Raw genomic sequence first — 17,463 nt, 5'->3', positions numbered from 1 at the left:
TGTGTTAAAATATACAATTTGTTGGAACTAAGCTGGAAAAATAAATATGAAGGTCAATTATAAAACTTGAGGTAAAGTTCTTATTTATTTGGTGCATTTTAAATGTATTTATTTAGTGGTTCATTTATATGTTTCTGCCTTTAATTCTAATTATGTCAGTTTTGGTCCTCCGTACAGCAGAACTTGGAAGAGGTATTTCAGTGACTGAATCAGATGTGTTGGAGAAGGAAAAAATGTAAAACGTAGGACTGCGGCCCTCGAGGACCAGGATTGCCCACCCCTGCACTATAGGGTCATATATGGTATTTCAACATAGAACAGCTTGTCTCTAACGGGGAAGATAAGCTAAACATTGACAAATATGTTGAACTTATTACAGCAAAAGCGGAAAAACAATGGATGAAAAAAAAAATTGACCAAAAAATAAAAAAAGATAAGCAGCAGTTACCACACTAAGTAGTCTTGTAGCAGCAACAATTTTGAAAAAGGTTAAATTTTTTTACAAAAACATTTTTATGGCCCTAAGATAAAACGTAAAATTTAACAAACATAATGAAATCCAGAACAAACCCTGAATCTCACCGAATTTGCTCATTTATGTGAGTAAGTAAACATACATAGTAGTTTTGCAGGTATTTCAGCTGCTGTTGCCCCCGTATTTGTTCTTAAAAAGACAGGTAAACACTTTTAAACACCTTGCAAAAGACTTTAATGTTCTGCTGAACCACAGCAGTTTGCTATATTTTGTGAAAGTGAAATAACAAATTCAAATTTTATTTGTTCATTTGTTAAAAAATTTCAGTCACTTTATAGTTACGTACGTTTTAGGTAAACAAATATGGATGAAAATGTGGAATTCAGAAAAAAAACTGAAATAATTTAGGAAAACAAAAACGCAAAAGGTGGAATTTGGGAAAATTTAAAAAATGGATTCCACAGGGCCCTACATTTAGGACAACTTAAGGTTTCTAAAGCACACGTGAGAAGCTAAAAATGGAATTCTTTAGTCAGATTAAAGGCACGCTATCAGAAGCTAGCCCAAAATTAACGTCAAGCATGGAACTAGAGCTGCTAATTCTCAGAAAAATGACTGCTAAATTATTGTGCTAAATTATAAAATAAATCTTTAGTTTTATTTTGTACTCTTACGCTAACAAACAATTTAAAAAAGGAATCAAGACAATACCTCAAAACAGTGCCGCCATTATTCTATTGTACTGATCTAATCCTGTGCCATGAGCCTCATGACTCTGAATTTTAATGAGGAAAAGTGAAACAAAGGCTTTTTTGGGGGGCGAGTCAAATAAGTAGCTCATTGTATCGATGCACAAAGACTTCCTGGCTAACAATCTCTCCCTCTGACAGGATGACATAAGACAACGGAGCTGCTCAGTACAAACTGTTTACACCAGTAAGTTCACCTTTGCTATTTGATTTGTGAGGAACTCACCAGTTGTACATAGTTAACTTTCTTCATCCTAAAATGTTTAAGTGCTTCAGCGGCTTCTGCGTTTATGGGGAAGGCCACTCCCTGCAGAGTCTGCTGCTTCGTGTCCACACTGATGTCCGTCTGCACCTAAACGTAACACAAACATAACAGATACACAACAACACAAGAAAAGTTACTGTGAGGAAGACTTTAAAAAGGGTGATAAATACATGTTTACTACATGAAATTTAATCATGAAGTTTTGTTTAAGGGGACACCAGTTTCCAATGATTTTAGTGTGCTAAATTAAAATATGTCCTGATCTGTGTCACTGGGTGGTAAACTGTTTTTTTCACTGTAACAAGCAGCTTGAAAGCTGAAGCAGGATGATTACAGATGCGGTGCTTGCAGCAGAAGTGACAAAATGCCTCCAGGAAACCACCCAGAGGACTCAACAAGCTGGAAGGATTACGCTGATGGATTGCATCTATTTTTAGAGGACTGTTGCCACAAATTGAAATGCTACGTGAACATGACAGAGCTTCAGATATCGCTAGCTCATATGATGCAGGTTTTCTCTTCTCTTCTCCGTCCGCTTAGTAAAGTCAGCCTCTGAGGCACAGCAAAGGATAAATATGTCCAAACCTCTTTTATTTTCCATCTAGAAAGCACAGATTAATGACATATTATCTTCCCTCAACAGATGGCAGAGACAAGCATAAACCTCACTTCCCATTTGCCATGCTGCTTTTAATTGACTGCACTTTAAAAAAGGGACTCCTCCACTCAAACCAACTCCATATATGGTAAGAAAAAGAGAACTCCAGTTTGTGTGACGAGTTGAGAGAGCAGCAATCAGAAAACACTGTTTCATTTTGGATCATTTGTAGGAAACGGTCCACTAAATGCTAAGACAGAACCTTCAAATGCTTCTGTTTCTCTCTCTGGAGCCGGTGCAGCCTGAAAGCACTTCACGTCAGCAGAATAAATAGCGGTAATAACATCAGTAGCAGGCAGCAGGGATCAGATTACAGCGCAGCACTTCCTTGTCACAACGACAGAGCTCACGTGTCTGTCCTATCACCATGTAACTCTCAGCTGCACAGGATTCACATTTGCATGTGGATTTTCAGATTACAATTTGTTTTGAACCACCACCAAGAGCTTTGTTTTAAAAGCCAGTGTTTAGATCAGGCTAAATGAAATTTACAACCGTGAATGAGACTTTTATGAATATATAGGTCTGAGCAGTACAAACCCAAAAGATTCATCTCTGCCAAACATCCTGCTGTTCTAACAACATCAGCATCTTTGCACTTTTTTACTGCTAAGCAAGCATGTGCACTTGCACCACTGCTGACCTTGTCTTGTTGAAAGGATGCATCGCTGGCCTTCCCTGATACCCCACCCAGATTCTGGTGGGGGTTACATCTCACACAGGAGATGTGATTAAGAGGAGTCGTGCTAAGCTGAGCTAAGCCATTTTTCTGAGTGCGGGGATGATGCAGTGTTGCTCCCTTTCTGAACTAAGGAAGGTAACCTGAGTTCCTAACATATAAATAAGAAGCCTGCGTTAAAACTATTTCCTAAACACGTACTGACGGAGCTAAAATCTGCATCGTTTTTCTATATTTACCTCGTTTAGCTTGATCTGTCTCAGTTCCTCCTCTGCAGCAGTGAGGGGCAAAGGAGCTGCCTGCGAGGTCAGATATTTCCTGTAACCATTCAGATTCAAATCATCCTGGAGACAAAGAACAGTACAATCACAAATCAATTATTAGAACAGATTAAATCTTTAATTTAAAAAATGACTTATCAAAAGAAAAATTATAAAACAAAGCCAGCTTTGAATATCTGACATCTTTGGGGGACAAACATATTTTCACTTGACTCAAGTGTGTAGGTACGTGACAAACCTTTGTGGTACCGAAAATCTCATCCTTGATGTGGCCTCCTCCAAACTCCTTTTTCAGTGTAGCTCTGGTAGCAGCGTATAACATTTTATGTCGCACCTGTTAATAAAAGCAAACTTGCATTAAAATTAAATGAAGACAATCCTTCAATCCTTTACCTGTTCCTTATCGTTGTGGCAGGAATTGGGGGAAAAAAAAGTTATATACAGCATGTTGTGTGTCTCGTTACCTTCCCCACAATAAGTTCATCCAGCCTATTTAAAACTTTACTGTCTTGAAGTGGGGTGTGAGAAGGACTGCAGATTTTAAATAAATGTTTTTCAAATGAACCACACGACTCTTTACATTTCCTTTGTAACAACTAATAATGAAGTTTACTGAAGGTTTAATGACTGACTGGCTGCTATAGACACTGCTACTTTGGCTCATTTAATGCGCTTTATATTCATTAGTGTTCAGCGAGTGTATGCTATCTTAAACACTGACCAACAACAAATGCAGACCATTTAAAGAACCCAAATATACTGCTGCTTTTAGTCTGAATCCAATACTTTTACAAGTTTATAGGTGCATCTTTTAATGGAAAATCTTGACTATCCTCACTTAAAAAACAAAATGCAACATTTATTTTTTAACCACTTGTCAATCATTGAGGACATTGCCAAATTTATGTTAGACAACTACGGAACCTGCATGCATGTTTCAGTCATGCAGCTGCTAAAACACAGCTCTGACTGCAATAAAACAGGGTGCTCCCATGAAGACTCTAATAAAAGCACTACGTAGAGTTATAAAATGCAATACACTCTCCATGTTCCTTTGCTTTTTCCTCTCCATTTATATTAGGATATATCAAAGCAGCTGACTCGACAGGACCAATCATTATGGAAATCTACCGGCCCAGTTCAGTCAAAGTGGCAGCATGCATGCACAGACTAGTTGTGAAATGATTTAGCAACTTCTAGGCAAGCCTCGACCTGAGGTGTAGTGTTTTGAGCTGGGGGACAGGAATGTTGAACGCGGTTAAAAATAAACGCTGATCAAGATAAATAGTTGGTGACAACAAAATCAAATACAAGAAATGATTCTGAATGAAGTAAAAATGTAGTAGCCTTTAAAAAAAACAGAAAAAAAAAGATCTGTGTTAGGGAGAAAGATTTAAGACAGAATAGCAGGTTCTGTAGAAAACACAATGCAGTCGTATTAAGTTTTCAAGACTCTGTCAAGAAGATATAAAAGAACACAAAGACTAGCTGCTCTGATGTGGTAAACCCCACCCATCTGGTACCTAAAGTAGAGCAGAGCACATGCCACGAAGAACAGAAAGCTATTCATTAAAGCCTTTTCAGGTTTTAGTTTTCTTACAGCAGAGTGGTCCGGTGACCAGGCCAGAAGGATCCATTCGTAGCCTTGGTTGTTAGTAGAGTCCAGCCGGTACAAAATATAACAGGGCATGCCATCCTCAAGCAGCGGCAGCACTAAGGAATCATACTCCTGGTCCCACTTCTTTGAAGCCTTCTCGTATCCACCGAGAACCAGCTGCTCTGGAAAGCAGATGTGTGCAAAATCAAACATTGGAACTCCACCGTTGTGTTCGTCATGCAGGGCTTTGCAAATGTTTAGGCAGAGGTGCAAGGTCAACGTATTCTTGGCAGTGGGAGGTGTAAACAAACGCCAGGTCCCCTAGAAAACTGCTTACCATCCTCAATGACAATCTTCAGGGCTCGGTATTTGTCTCCACCTCTGGCACTGGCAAACATTTCCTTCACATCATTCCTCGCTGAAAGGGGGAAGAAAAAAAAAAACAAACAAACGCTGAAAGGGACATTTTGAGTCATTTAGGCGTACTGTACATCTTAACGTTTTGGAGGATCTGTGATCCATCAGGTATCAGAGAAAACTAAATTTAAGTCGAAATACAAAATACAAAAACTATTCTGCTAGAAAACAGTGTTGGCTACATGTACTAAGTCTGCATAGTGGTTAAAAAAAAGGGCAGCTACATCTGCAGTGCAGGCTGCATCAACACCAGAGGAAAACATTTTGATATCCTGTTGAAAGTTTTTCAAAAGCAGGAGCACAAGCTCAACAAATAATCCTCAAGTGACCCTTTTTTTTTAGATTAATTCTGCAACAAGACATGAAAGGACAGCAGCAGTTATTTCCTATAAATAGGTAAGTTAATGTTTACTTAAGAGGTTTTTTTATGTGCTTTCTCCCATGCTATTGTGAAGTTAATCACCAACAACGAAGAAAAACAGGTTTACTTAATTATTTTCTTAGAATTATTTTTTATAACCAAACAGGTTACTGTCGATACTATTTAGAGATCAATGGATGGAAGCAGAAAAATGAAGGCATCGCCCATCCATTCAAAGCCTTAAACCAAACCAACATGTTTCTAATGTGATGTTAATATGAAGAATGAATGCCTTTTAAAGGTGGAGTAAACAAGCATGCTAAGAATATGCACGGCGCTTTAAATGCCGTATGGACTGGCAAGAAAAAGCACTTGAATGAGTGATGGTAGTGCTCAAATACAGCTTTGCTGCTCGCACAAATCACAGTAGCTTCGTGCTAACTAGCTAGGAAAGCATTGCTAACTTGACGGTTAGCTTCTGAGAGCCGGCGATTAATGCTAATTCCGGAAATGAACATTAGCGCTGAAAAGTAGATAAAAACACGAGTAGTTAAAAAAGTAAAAACTCGTTTACCTTGAATGCCCGTTTGATGTGACATTGTGTCTTTTGTCGGAGAGACAGGACTGAAGCAGCTGATCAGTCGACAGTCGGGGAAGAGAAGCAGGAAGTGAATTACACTGACCCGCCCCGAGTCCGTGTGCATCACCATAAGACGTCACGTGACCCCCCACATCAGTTTAACAACTTCGTTAGTGTTTTTTTACACGGTATTTTACGCGTTTTAAAACCTTTTTAAGGTTTTATTTTATTTTATTTTATTTTTTTGGTTGGGGGATTTAATCCAATGAGGTATATAGACTAGAGAGGCTACCCCCGTCAAGAGGCTGGGGCCAAGATATGCCAAGCACGACGCCATCTTGAAACAGTCTGCTTAAAGGGATGAGGCTATTTAAATTATGTAAACAATGCTGAGTACTTACCAGATTAACAGGTTTTTCTCTTTAGAGTAGCCCCAATTTACATGTACTCTATAACACATTTACACACACAGATAGTTGAAAGAAAAAGATTATTTTACCATATTATTTTAACTGAACAAATGTTATTTTTCTTAACAACATAGTCAAAACAAGGAAAAGAAAGTATACTAAAATTATGTGTCAAAATACAATACAAAAACCAAGGCTTAAAGCATCGTTTTTTAAAACATCGTTTAGAAATGCACAATAAACTAAAAAAATAAAATTAAAAATAAAAAACAAAATTGTGTTCAATGATAAGATTGACAATCATTTGCAAAATAAATGCAAGTCCATAGTTATTCTGTACTTTACTGTATTTTTTGTGTTTTTTCTGTATTGCTTAATTATTGGCCTTTGAAGAGAATGAGATCAGTCAGCTTCTGACATTTTAAGCTGTGAGGTGTGTAATCTGGCAACATGTTTCTGCCTGATGGTGTAGTAACTGTTCACAGGATTGGATGAGGTCAAAGTAATGGTTGTCCATATTGAGACTCCACTTTATGTTTTCTGAGGCACACTGGAATAAATTTAGATAAAAATATTACTTCATGTCTTCATGTGAAAAATAAATATATTTACTGTTACAGAGCTTTAGTAAGCAATCCACAAAGCAAATGTCAGGGTATTTTTCTTTTTTTCTTTTGCTTAATAGATTTTGATAAATAACATCTGTTGTGTAAATATTATATTCTTACTGTTACAAAACTTTAGTAATGAATCAAGAGTACAAATCAACACTTCTGTCTTTATTTTAATGGCACACCTTGACTCAACAGAAACACACAAACACAAACAAAAAGTTTAATTTCACCCTCCAGCAGTGGGAGATTTCATGTAGTTCACAATTGGTTTTGATCCATTTCTTGTCAGTACTAATTCTGAACATCAACACAATGCTAAGCATAGCCTTCTTATTTAAAAGAAAAAAATTACAGATGAAATGTTATGAGGTTCAAACATTTTCCACTATGATTGCTGCACAGTGACACGGCATTGCGGGTCTGTGTTCAATGGTTGGATGACTGTTTCAAGATGGAGTCGCGTTCAGCATACCCAAAGTCCGGTGATAGCCCGTTTTAGTAGAAATGCTATTTAATCCCAGTGATAGCAACAAATCCTGAAATCCGTCCACATCTGGCAGCTACGGTGGATTACTGCCCCAGTTTACTGTGTCTCTCTTTACAAGTGCATTTTCTGACATGAAAATAATCCCAGCACCAGAAAAGGGGAGTGGAGAAGTGTTGTGTAGTGTCATCAAGGAAAACTGTTCTTCAAAAACTGTGTGTATATAATTTTTTTAAATAAAGAACACTGATTCTAAATCCAGCGCTTAATAATTTACAGACACTGTTTTGACTATGACTCTTCAACTGATGGCCCAGGGGCCACATCCGGCCCATGGGTAAGCTCAATCTGGCCCACTGATTTAAAATAAAACTGGATTTTATGAAGTAGCAGTATTAAAAATAAGTATGATCAATGTCATTTAAAAAAAATTTTTTTTTTTGCAGTTTTTGGATTATTTTTGTCTCATTCCCCTGTGACAAAGTCTTACAAATTCTACCAATCTTTTTTAGTTTTTGAGAGACAAAAAAATGCATTAGGCTATATCATTTAGTTAAACAAATTATTTTTTATAGTTTTGCAAAGAATAAAATATTTGCTTTTATAAATATGTTGTGAAAAGTGAATAAAAAATTACATGTGTTGAGCTGTTTAAAAATTACTTCTAAAATACCAATTTCGTCACGCTTCTGAAATACAATATTTAAAGCACTTTTAATTTGAAAGGTCCGAGCGGAAATAGCACAGCAGCAGTAACTCTTGTAACTTGACGCTAGTGAGTAAACGTGTCTGTCAATATTATTGCACCGAAGTGATGCTGAACGCGCTGTGTGGACCCGACCTTGTCCACCCAGTTTGCAGCGGCTCCACCGTCCTCCTTCTGACCGCACAGTGACGGCTTTCCTCGGCGGGGATACCCTGTGGAGTCACGGTGAGTCTGAGAACCCACCCCCGCCTGCCCGGTCCGCTGGTGGAGGTGGAGGACGATGTACGGCGGTGCGGGGCACGAAGACGGAGGGATGAGGAGAGACTCGGCGGTAGACGAACAACAGGTCGCAGGGATAATCCCTTCTGTTTCGGATGACCAGAGAACCGCTGTCGGCTTGATGTGGCAGCAGAGCTACTCCGGAGCTGGGCACCTCGTCCTGGCTGTCGACTAGAGCAAACCGGCGTGGAGCAGGTGAGTTCGTGATGACTGGGTCTTCCTCTCAATTTAGTGACATTTAGGGTTTTATAATCAGTAAAATCTGATCAAGCCTGTAGTGTCAAGCCCTAACGTGGTACCTGGGTGCTTGAAGGGTTGTTCCCTAAGAAATGACAGAAAACGGCATTTAAATGCACTAAAATGATAAGGATGACTTCACTCATATTTCTAAATGTCATGCTACTAATTTAGTAATTGCATTTCATATAAAGGTATATGAAAGCTCAGCTCTCTGTGGCATACATATGTGCTATTCCTGGGTACCATTTCCTGCACGTTTAGCACCAAAAAACCCCAAGCACATCCTCAAAAGACAGCTCCTTCCTTCTAATGCTAAATTCTAGGATTTCAAATGGTGACAAAAATAAATAAATAAATAAATGGATTCCCTGCCTTATTGTGACTGTGGAATCATCAAGTTTGTATCACCCAAGGTGACATTTGATGGCAAGCTGAAAACAGTGCTGGTGAAATTTAATATACCACATGAGTGTTCTACAACTCTATTTCAAGGGCTGTTACCTCATTCCATATTTCCACAGTGGGGGGTATTTTGGGAAAATATGTCAAAGCGGGGGATTTATTTAGGAAGTTCAGGCTAACAAAAAATGACTGTAGCAATGTTCAGAGTGGAGCATGAATAGTAGTTAAATTAATCATTAAAATATAAATAGTCAGGACAGCTCAGTGCTTGGCTGGTGCTGTCTAATGAAGCCTGAGGGTGAAGCAGCAACTACTCTATTTTACTGGCGCACTGAGCTGACAGACTGGTAGGGTAAGGCCTTTAAAAGTCTGGGATTTATAGCTTACAGTGCTCTAGCTTTTCAGACTCCACTGTATCCAGGTGTGATATATCTCAGTAACTCACATTTAAACTTGTCTTTATATAGCATATTTTTGTTCAATTTGAACTGTTAATTAAAGTCTTTTTTTTTACAACCTATATTCCCAAAAATGTTGGTATTCTTGCTGGTGACTGAAATGTTATATCAGTATTTTTAACTTTTATGATGTTTCGAATGGAGGACGGTTGGAAACTGGCGTATATCGTAAGCCCACCCACACAGACCAATATTTGCGTTTTGACTCCCACCACCCACTGGAACACAAGTTAGGAGTGATCAGGACTCTGTACCACAGAGCAGACAGTGTCCCTACAAACCCAGGAGCCAGGCAGAAAGAGAAATCACACACACGACAGGCCCTGGAGCTGTGTGGTTATCCTGACTGGGCTTTCCTGAAAGCAGACAGGAAACACAGACAGGATTCCATGCAACCTTAAGGTGAAAATGAAGACCCCAAACCCAGACCCAAACCAGTGGTTATTCCGTATGTTGCGGGTGTTTCGGAGACACTGAGACGTTTATTTTCTAAACATGATGTCCCAGTAGCTTTCAAACCCCAAAACACATYACGGCAAAGGCTGGTTCACCCCAAAGATCCGGTGCCCCGGCACAAACAGAGCAATGTTGTATATGCTGTTAAGTGCCAGGAGGACTGGGACCAGTTATACATCCGGGAAACAAAGCAGCCACTGTTCAAAAGAATGTCCCAACACAGACGAGCTACGTCTAATGGCCAGAACTCTGCAGTTTTCACTCATTTACAGGCCAGCGGTCACTCTTTCAGAGATGAGGATGTTCTCATTCTTGATAGAGAGGAACGTTGGTTTGAGAGAGGAGTAAAAGAAGCCATTTTTGTGAAGAAAGACCGTCCATCATTAAACAGAGGTGGAGGCCTCCGTTTTCAGTTGTCCCCCTCCTACAGCACGGCCATTGCCAGTATCACTCCACCCCCTGTTAACAATAGGTGTTAATTAGGTGTCAACGATAGTCATGTGATGTGAGTATCAGTCACATGGAGGCAGTGCTTAAAAGCCTGAATTTTGCCTGAAACTCTCAGATTGAAGAAGTCTCTTGGAGAAGAGACGAAACGTTTCATTAGAGAAGAACCCGTCCAGAAGACCTACACAATTTTTTTCTTTTTGACTTTTTAACTGGATTACTGAGATGCATCAGGACAACTTTTATGATGGTTTTTGACTGTGTGTGTTTGGGAGTACCTCTGGCAAACACTTTTGCAAAAGGGATGTTTTCATGCTTTGGATGTGGATGGTGTCTATTTTAGTCTTAAACAGTCTTGGTATTATAAGACGTGGTTGTGGCTCAGGTGGTGGAGGAAATTGCTTGTGTTTCTGCCCGTTTACAGAATACCATCTTTGGATTAATGTTTTAACTTTTAAGGCTAAAGCACAACCACACAACAGAAACTGTCCCCTTTTTAGACACAAGTTCTTCTTGGGCATCAAGCTCAGCTGTTACATCTGCCACAACTTGTCTTTCCAGTCTTTCTGAGTTTATCCACGCTCAACTCCTCCAACAACGACACATTCGGCTGTGTGCAAACTCAGGAGCTGCGTCCTCCAAAGGCCGGGTTTGTCGGCCACACATCTCAACGCCACGCCGGAGGGCTGTCCAAATTAAAAAGACTCCTCCAATACGGCCGACAAATGCGTCCCCCCTGGCAGTGCAGCAAAGAAAAATGTAACCTCTTTGAAACAGTTTATAAGGGGCACACGGCATTCGAAATGTTGTTCAAGCTATCAAACTGTATGCAGAAAACTCATATCGTAACAAAAATAAAAAGCATTTTTTGGAATGAACTGGTATATCGCCCATCTCTAGAATGTTGTGTATAGTAAAGAACGACCAACTTTTTTGGGAATTGGAGTTGTGTATTTTACACCAAACTAGGAAGAAAAAAAAAACATTTTGATGATAGCTGGTACGCTCCCAAAGCTGGGGTCAGAACCCACAGTGGGGTCCTGAAACTTCAAAGTAGGATATTGAAAATAATTTCAAAATAAACTACATTTAAAATGATGACTAACATTTTTTTTTGCCTTTTGTTGTTACAAAGTGTGGGTTTATTGTACTTAAAATGTACAAAAGTAGCAATGATTTTTGTGGGCTGATCAAAAGCTGAAAAGTTTGACCTAAAGCAGTTTGATGCCATTGGAGAAAAAAATAAAACCAGATAATTATCTTGTTTAAACCGAACTACTTTTATGTCCAAAGAACACAGTTAATAAAACCTGTTCAGAACTGAGGCTGTCTTCTGCTGGACCACTTTCGTGCAGGTGTATCTAGATGATGCTGTAAACAAAGCTGTTTTTACCTTCCCTCTAAGATTTATGACTTCGCGGTGTTGCTCAGTTGCATTGTTTGAGCTAAGAATAATCTCAGTACTTCGGTGAAATTCAGTCATCTAAGCTGAACCTGAGGGATGTTTTCACTTTAATCCAGCCTGCTGATCTGAGTGTAATTTAATCAGACTGAAGGAAGCACTTCCTCTCTGTCTTTTCCTGCTGCTGTAGGATGGATATAGGTGCCTGTTTTCGCTACTACTTCCAGCACCCGTGGTCGCGTCTCATCGTGGCCTACCTCGTCACCTTCTTCAACTTCCTCATCTTTGCCGAAGACCCGGTGTCCCACAGTCAGACAGAGGCCCATATTATTGTGGTGGGCAACTGCTTCTCCTTCCTGTTCAACAAGTACCCAGGCCTCGGGTGGAACGTCCTGAAAGTGATGTGCTGGACGCTCGCCATCATCACTGGCCTGTTAGCTGGGAAGTTTATATTCCACCGCCAGCTCTTTGGTAAGTCATGTGCACTGGAATGTGCAGAGTAATGGCCTCACTCTGGGATAGAAATCTCTTCTACCTCCCTTGTTGTGGTAATTAATCAATGAGAAGCAGCTTGTGTGGTCTTCTTTCATTTAGTCAGAGTTGTAAAGTAACTAAGTACAAATACTTTGTTACTGTACTTCTACTTCTTACATTTTTACACAATTATCTGTACTTTCTACTTACAGAGTACATTTTTTTAAAAAGGTAAGAAGTAGAAAGTCTTTACTCCTGTTTCATTACAGCTTGTTGTTGTTAAAATATCCTCCTGGATAGAGTGAATTTAATTGTGGTTGGATGAGAAGTATAAATTTAAACCGTTTTGATACTGTAGTTTGTACACAATCCATCAGCTGCAAATGACACAAATCATGTCACACTTCAGCAGGACGTAGCAGATACTGTATGTAGCCTAGTACGATGATGATGTCTGTGGCATATACAAAGACATATATATGCGCTCAAACAGCTAGACTATTTCATCTTAAATTTTTTAACATTATCATTTTTGTATGACATAGTCATTTTGGCCTTTAAAAATGTTTTTGAGGGTGTCACCTCCCAATAAATGTCATTTTGGCAAGTCTAGACATTCATTTTTACTTAATACTTTTAATACTTAAGGACATTTTATGTCAGAAATTTACTTTTGATACTTAAGTACAAAATATATTAGATACTTTGACTTTTACTTAAGTAATATTCTTATAGGAGACTTGAACTTTTACCAAAGTAATTTTATGGTAAGATACTTGTACTTTTACTCAAGTATCACTTTGAGGTACTTTATACAACACTGCATTTAGTTTTCAGAACTGGGATGTACTTAAAGATTTTTTTTGTCCAAATTCAGTCTTTGCACCTTCACTTATGTGATTAAGTTGTTTTCAGTTTTTCTCCACACCTGTCTTGCAAGCTACATATGTAAGTTTTTCTAATTTATGTTTTTTACTTTATTATCTAAAAAACGTTGAGTAGGTCCTTTGAACAGGTTCTTCTTTGTTGAAAAAAACGTTACTACCTATATTATTGAGATGCATCAAGGTATTTACATTATAATAATTTCTATATCTAGAGCTGCATCCAACACAAGACAATGATTCAATATTTTTTCCACAGAGATGTAACTGAGATAAATTAGCTTATCCATCTCACCTTGGTGTACCAATATGTCCCTTTTTTTTGGCAAATGCTCATGTCTAACTAAAAAAATATATTTTTTAGGTGTGTATTTACATATTTCAGTGGCAAGTTCTTTAGATTATTCTTTTTATGTACAGTGCCCTGAGACAACGTATGTTGTGACTTGGCGCTATATAAGTAAACTTGAACTTGAGTATTTTGAATGTCCCTCGCCCGGACATGGGTTACTGTGGCCCCACCCTGGAACCTTGGGGAAGTTGCATGTTGGCAAGTGCCTGGCTACTAGGTCTGAGCTCTGAGCTGGTGTGGGTCTTCTTTTACCCCACCCAACTCGGTGCCTTGGTGAGTTTTCCCCATTGATGAGAGGGTAGCCTCCCTGCACCTTTGGGTGGGGAGACGGGCTTCAGGTTTGGGCGGTATTGAAAAAACTCATCTGTACTGATGTTGCTTTCTCTCAGAGCAGCAGGAGAGGAGTCACAGATTGACTTTGCCCCTTGTTATGTCCAGCAGATCCAAATAAGTCCAACTACGTCTTTTTAGGGTTCTAGGTTTCAAAATAATCTGATTCTTACCACGGCCGTATTCATGCTGCTGCATGGTTTAAGTGAGGGATGTCTTTATGACAATAAAGTTTGTAGAGATTTTCTCATGTGCAGCAAGGAGCTCATGGGTCTCAAAAATAAATAAATAAATAAAAAAATCACAGAAAGTTTAAATCCGAAAAGAGTTCTGCTATTTGTCAGACTTAAGAAACCCACAGCTGGGTGGTCTCTGAAGCTGTCAGTGAGCACTAGGCTCATCTTTTGAGAGTAATGTGTCTGCCACTAACCTTTATTTATTTTTTTATTTGCCTCACTCAGAGCTTAAGATGTGTTACAGACAGGGGTGTCTCTGCTCCCCCCTCCTCCTCCATTTGTCATCCAAATGAGCAGAGGTGGTCAGAACACACGTCTGTAATGTTATAGGGCGTCTTCTGAAAGAGCCTTGAATGTTTATGTCCCAGTTTTCATAGCAGACTTGTGGAAATTTGGTGCTTCACCTCATGTGACCCACACCGTCATCATTTATATACAGTCTCTATATTTTTATACCGCGGTATAACATAAAATCTTCATACCCCCCCCAAGCCTAACGGGCTCTGTCGGTTGTTTGTTCCTAGGCTCCAAACAGAGGATCAGAGGACCCGGCCATCTTGGAGTTCTTATTGGGGGTGCAGGAATGTCCAACATATAATTTGTGGCAGAGAAAAAGAACACATTTTAATGTTGGATTGAAAAATCATTTATTTGATTTAGTCGTAATTAAACAGATGGCAAATTACAGATTGGTTAGTAGCAGACTGTTAGGCAAGACTAATACACTTTTTATGTTTATGACAGGTTAAAATTCTCGCAGCACTAACTCCATCACCTTTTTTACATTTTGCAGTTTTGTTTGTGTTCAGTACTGCCCTTGCTCTCCTGCGCATTGCCCACCTTCATGATGCAATTCCTCTTCATTGTCACACACTTGTCAAATTTCCCATTCAGCCTCACACTTTTTATAGCTTGACTCTCCTCTGAAAAAGGCCCCGACTCCAATCTCATAGGCACTTGTGCTCGTTTAAACTTCATTACAGTTTGTAATTCTGCTCCTGAACCCTTCCACATGGTTTTTGTATTCACATAGGCCCTGCTGTGCCCTGGTTTAGCTTTCCTGGAAGAACAAATAATGACTGTAATTGGAGGATGGGAGAGTGTTAGTGGTAAGGAAGGGGACTATTATTTCTGAGCATAAATAGGAAGTTAAGAGTTGTGATGACATGATTCTTTCAGGGACATCAGGAACTTCAGTAAAAAAACAGAAAAATAAAACATGCCTCTCACACAGGTTTTATGTTTTGTTGATCATACCAGCTGTTTCTTTGCATGTTTTTTTTTTACCACTAGTCACAAACAGAACCATGTGTATCAGTTAAATAACGTTTTCTCTTTTGCATGACTCAAAATACGCACTTGGACTCGGTGACAGAGTCTGTTCATTTCTGTTTGTTTGAGGGTAAACATGCAGTTCTCCCTGCAGCCAGGTACAGCTAATGTACATCCACAAGCCTCCAAACAGATGGTTGGTGCTTTTCTGTGTGGGTGTGTGTCTTTGTAAATGTGAAAGCAGAAATGTTTTTGTGAGTTCATGTGTTCATGTCAAGCTTTTTTTTTAACAGGAAAAGATTATTAAAAATCAAGCCTGACTCAGCATAATTGCTGTTTTATAGCAGGTTCCTGTTCTGCAGCACATAAAACACTCAGAATTACAGCATCACAATCACATCATTATACACCATAGACACAAAGACAAACAAGCATACCAAATTTCAAAAAGGCAGCATTTGCAAAATAGGACGTCTAAATATGAGCACAACAAAAAATGTCCAGCAGATGGCAGACAAGATTCTTCTTAAAGGGCTGTGGTTTTGAAATGGACTTTATATTTTGAGGAATGTCATTCCATGCTTTAGTATAAACATAGAAGAAAGACTTCTGGCTGTAACAGTTTTTAAAAGTTGGTAATATCAGTTGTCCTTTTGTAACAGATCTAGTTGAATGACCACTTCCAGAATTTGATTTGGGCAGCAATGCACAGAGAGTTCCATAATTGGCACCTTGGAAGATCTGAAAATATAAATTAATAMCACTATACAAAACATAATTCTGAAAAGTCAAGGCATCAGACAATGAAAGAACTGTGATGAGACCAGTCCAACCAGGAAGGTTTTTTATGAATTTTGTAGGCCCTGTTGTAGAGCCTAACTATGGGTTCTAAGATTTCATTTGTTGTAAGAGACCAAACAGGTAAACAGTACAACATGGTTGAGAGTATAATGACATGAAGATAGGTATTTGAAACAAAAGATGTCAGATTGGATCTAATTTTTGAATAAACGTATAATTTCTGTTTCGTCAGATTGGATCTAATTTTTGAATAAACGTATAATTTCTGTTTCCACTTAGTGGTTAAGACTTGTACACGATCACGATAAGTCAAATGAGAATCCAAAGTAATTCCAAGATATTTGTAGGTAGTGACAATATCAAGGGGTTTGTTTAAAAAAGTGAGTTGATTTGTTATATTGAAATGTCTCCTGGGTGAGGAAAAATACATGCACACAGTTTGACAAAAGATTATCTTGAAGCCAACTATGAAATGTCTGAAGATCTGCTTGTAACTGAATATTAATAGATTCAATATTGAAATCAGACAAAAAAAGAACAGTATCATCAGCATACATTAAAATATTTGAATACTTCAATATTTTTGGAAGGTCATTTATGTACGTATAATAGGAAAAGCAATGGGCTCAGTATGCTACCCTGCGGAACTCCCACGGAACAGGGCAGAGACCCGGACAGAGCTTCCATGTTTCACAACCTGACACCTATCAGTCAAATAAGAGGAAAACATTTGTATGGCAGATGATGAAAGTTGGAAAGAAATCAACTTTTTAAAGAGAGTATAATGATCAACTGTGTCAAACGCTTTACGAAAATCAGTATATACAGCACCAGTTACTTGACCTTTGTTCAAAGTAGCACATATTTGTTCAGTGAATAAAATTAATGCAGACAGGGTTGACCTTGACGTGCAGAAACCATGTTGGCTATTGCTTAGCATATTATTAGCTTCTAGATGCTGAAGTACAGTAGTTGATTAAATAATGTTTTTTCAAGTAACTTAGAAAAAATAGGAAGAACAGAAATTGGCCGATAGTTTGAAACTTCTGTTGGATCACCAGATTTAAAAATGGGAGCATTCTGAGCAAACTTTTAAAGACTATGGTCTTAAACTTTTGATCAGCTGAAAAAAAATCATGTTTGAGTGTAAATGC

General features: G+C 38.7%; 2 protein-coding genes across 2 annotated transcripts in view; one reads left to right on the top strand and one right to left on the bottom strand.

Moving 5' to 3' along the window:
- Positions 1-6,161, bottom strand: part of twf1a (twinfilin actin-binding protein 1a) — a 9,730-nt gene extending 3,569 nt beyond the window's left edge. Inside the window, exons 1-6 of the mRNA XM_014020822.1 lie at positions 6,057-6,161; positions 5,042-5,122; positions 4,708-4,886; positions 3,346-3,441; positions 3,066-3,170; positions 1,451-1,576 (exon numbers count right to left, since the gene is read on the bottom strand). Of these exons, the coding sequence (XP_013876276.1) occupies positions 1,451-1,576; positions 3,066-3,170; positions 3,346-3,441; positions 4,708-4,886; positions 5,042-5,122; positions 6,057-6,081 (612 nt within the window). The 5' untranslated portion in view covers positions 6,082-6,161. The remainder of the gene's footprint in view (positions 1-1,450; positions 1,577-3,065; positions 3,171-3,345; positions 3,442-4,707; positions 4,887-5,041; positions 5,123-6,056) is intronic.
- Positions 6,162-8,321: 2,160 nt separating this feature from the next.
- Positions 8,322-17,463, top strand: part of tmem117 (transmembrane protein 117) — a 92,948-nt gene continuing 83,806 nt past the window's right edge. Inside the window, exons 1-2 of the mRNA XM_014020821.1 lie at positions 8,322-8,750; positions 12,151-12,431. Coding sequence (XP_013876275.1) covers positions 12,152-12,431 — 280 coding nt within the window. The 5' untranslated portion in view covers positions 8,322-8,750; position 12,151. The remainder of the gene's footprint in view (positions 8,751-12,150; positions 12,432-17,463) is intronic.

This window comes from Austrofundulus limnaeus, unplaced genomic scaffold (assembly GCF_001266775.1).
Source record: "Austrofundulus limnaeus strain Quisiro unplaced genomic scaffold, Austrofundulus_limnaeus-1.0 Scaffold267, whole genome shotgun sequence".
NCBI classification, from domain to species: Eukaryota; Metazoa; Chordata; class Actinopteri; order Cyprinodontiformes; family Rivulidae; genus Austrofundulus; species Austrofundulus limnaeus.
Note: the sequence above shows the minus strand (reverse complement) of the source record. Positions and strands in the feature narration are given on the sequence as shown.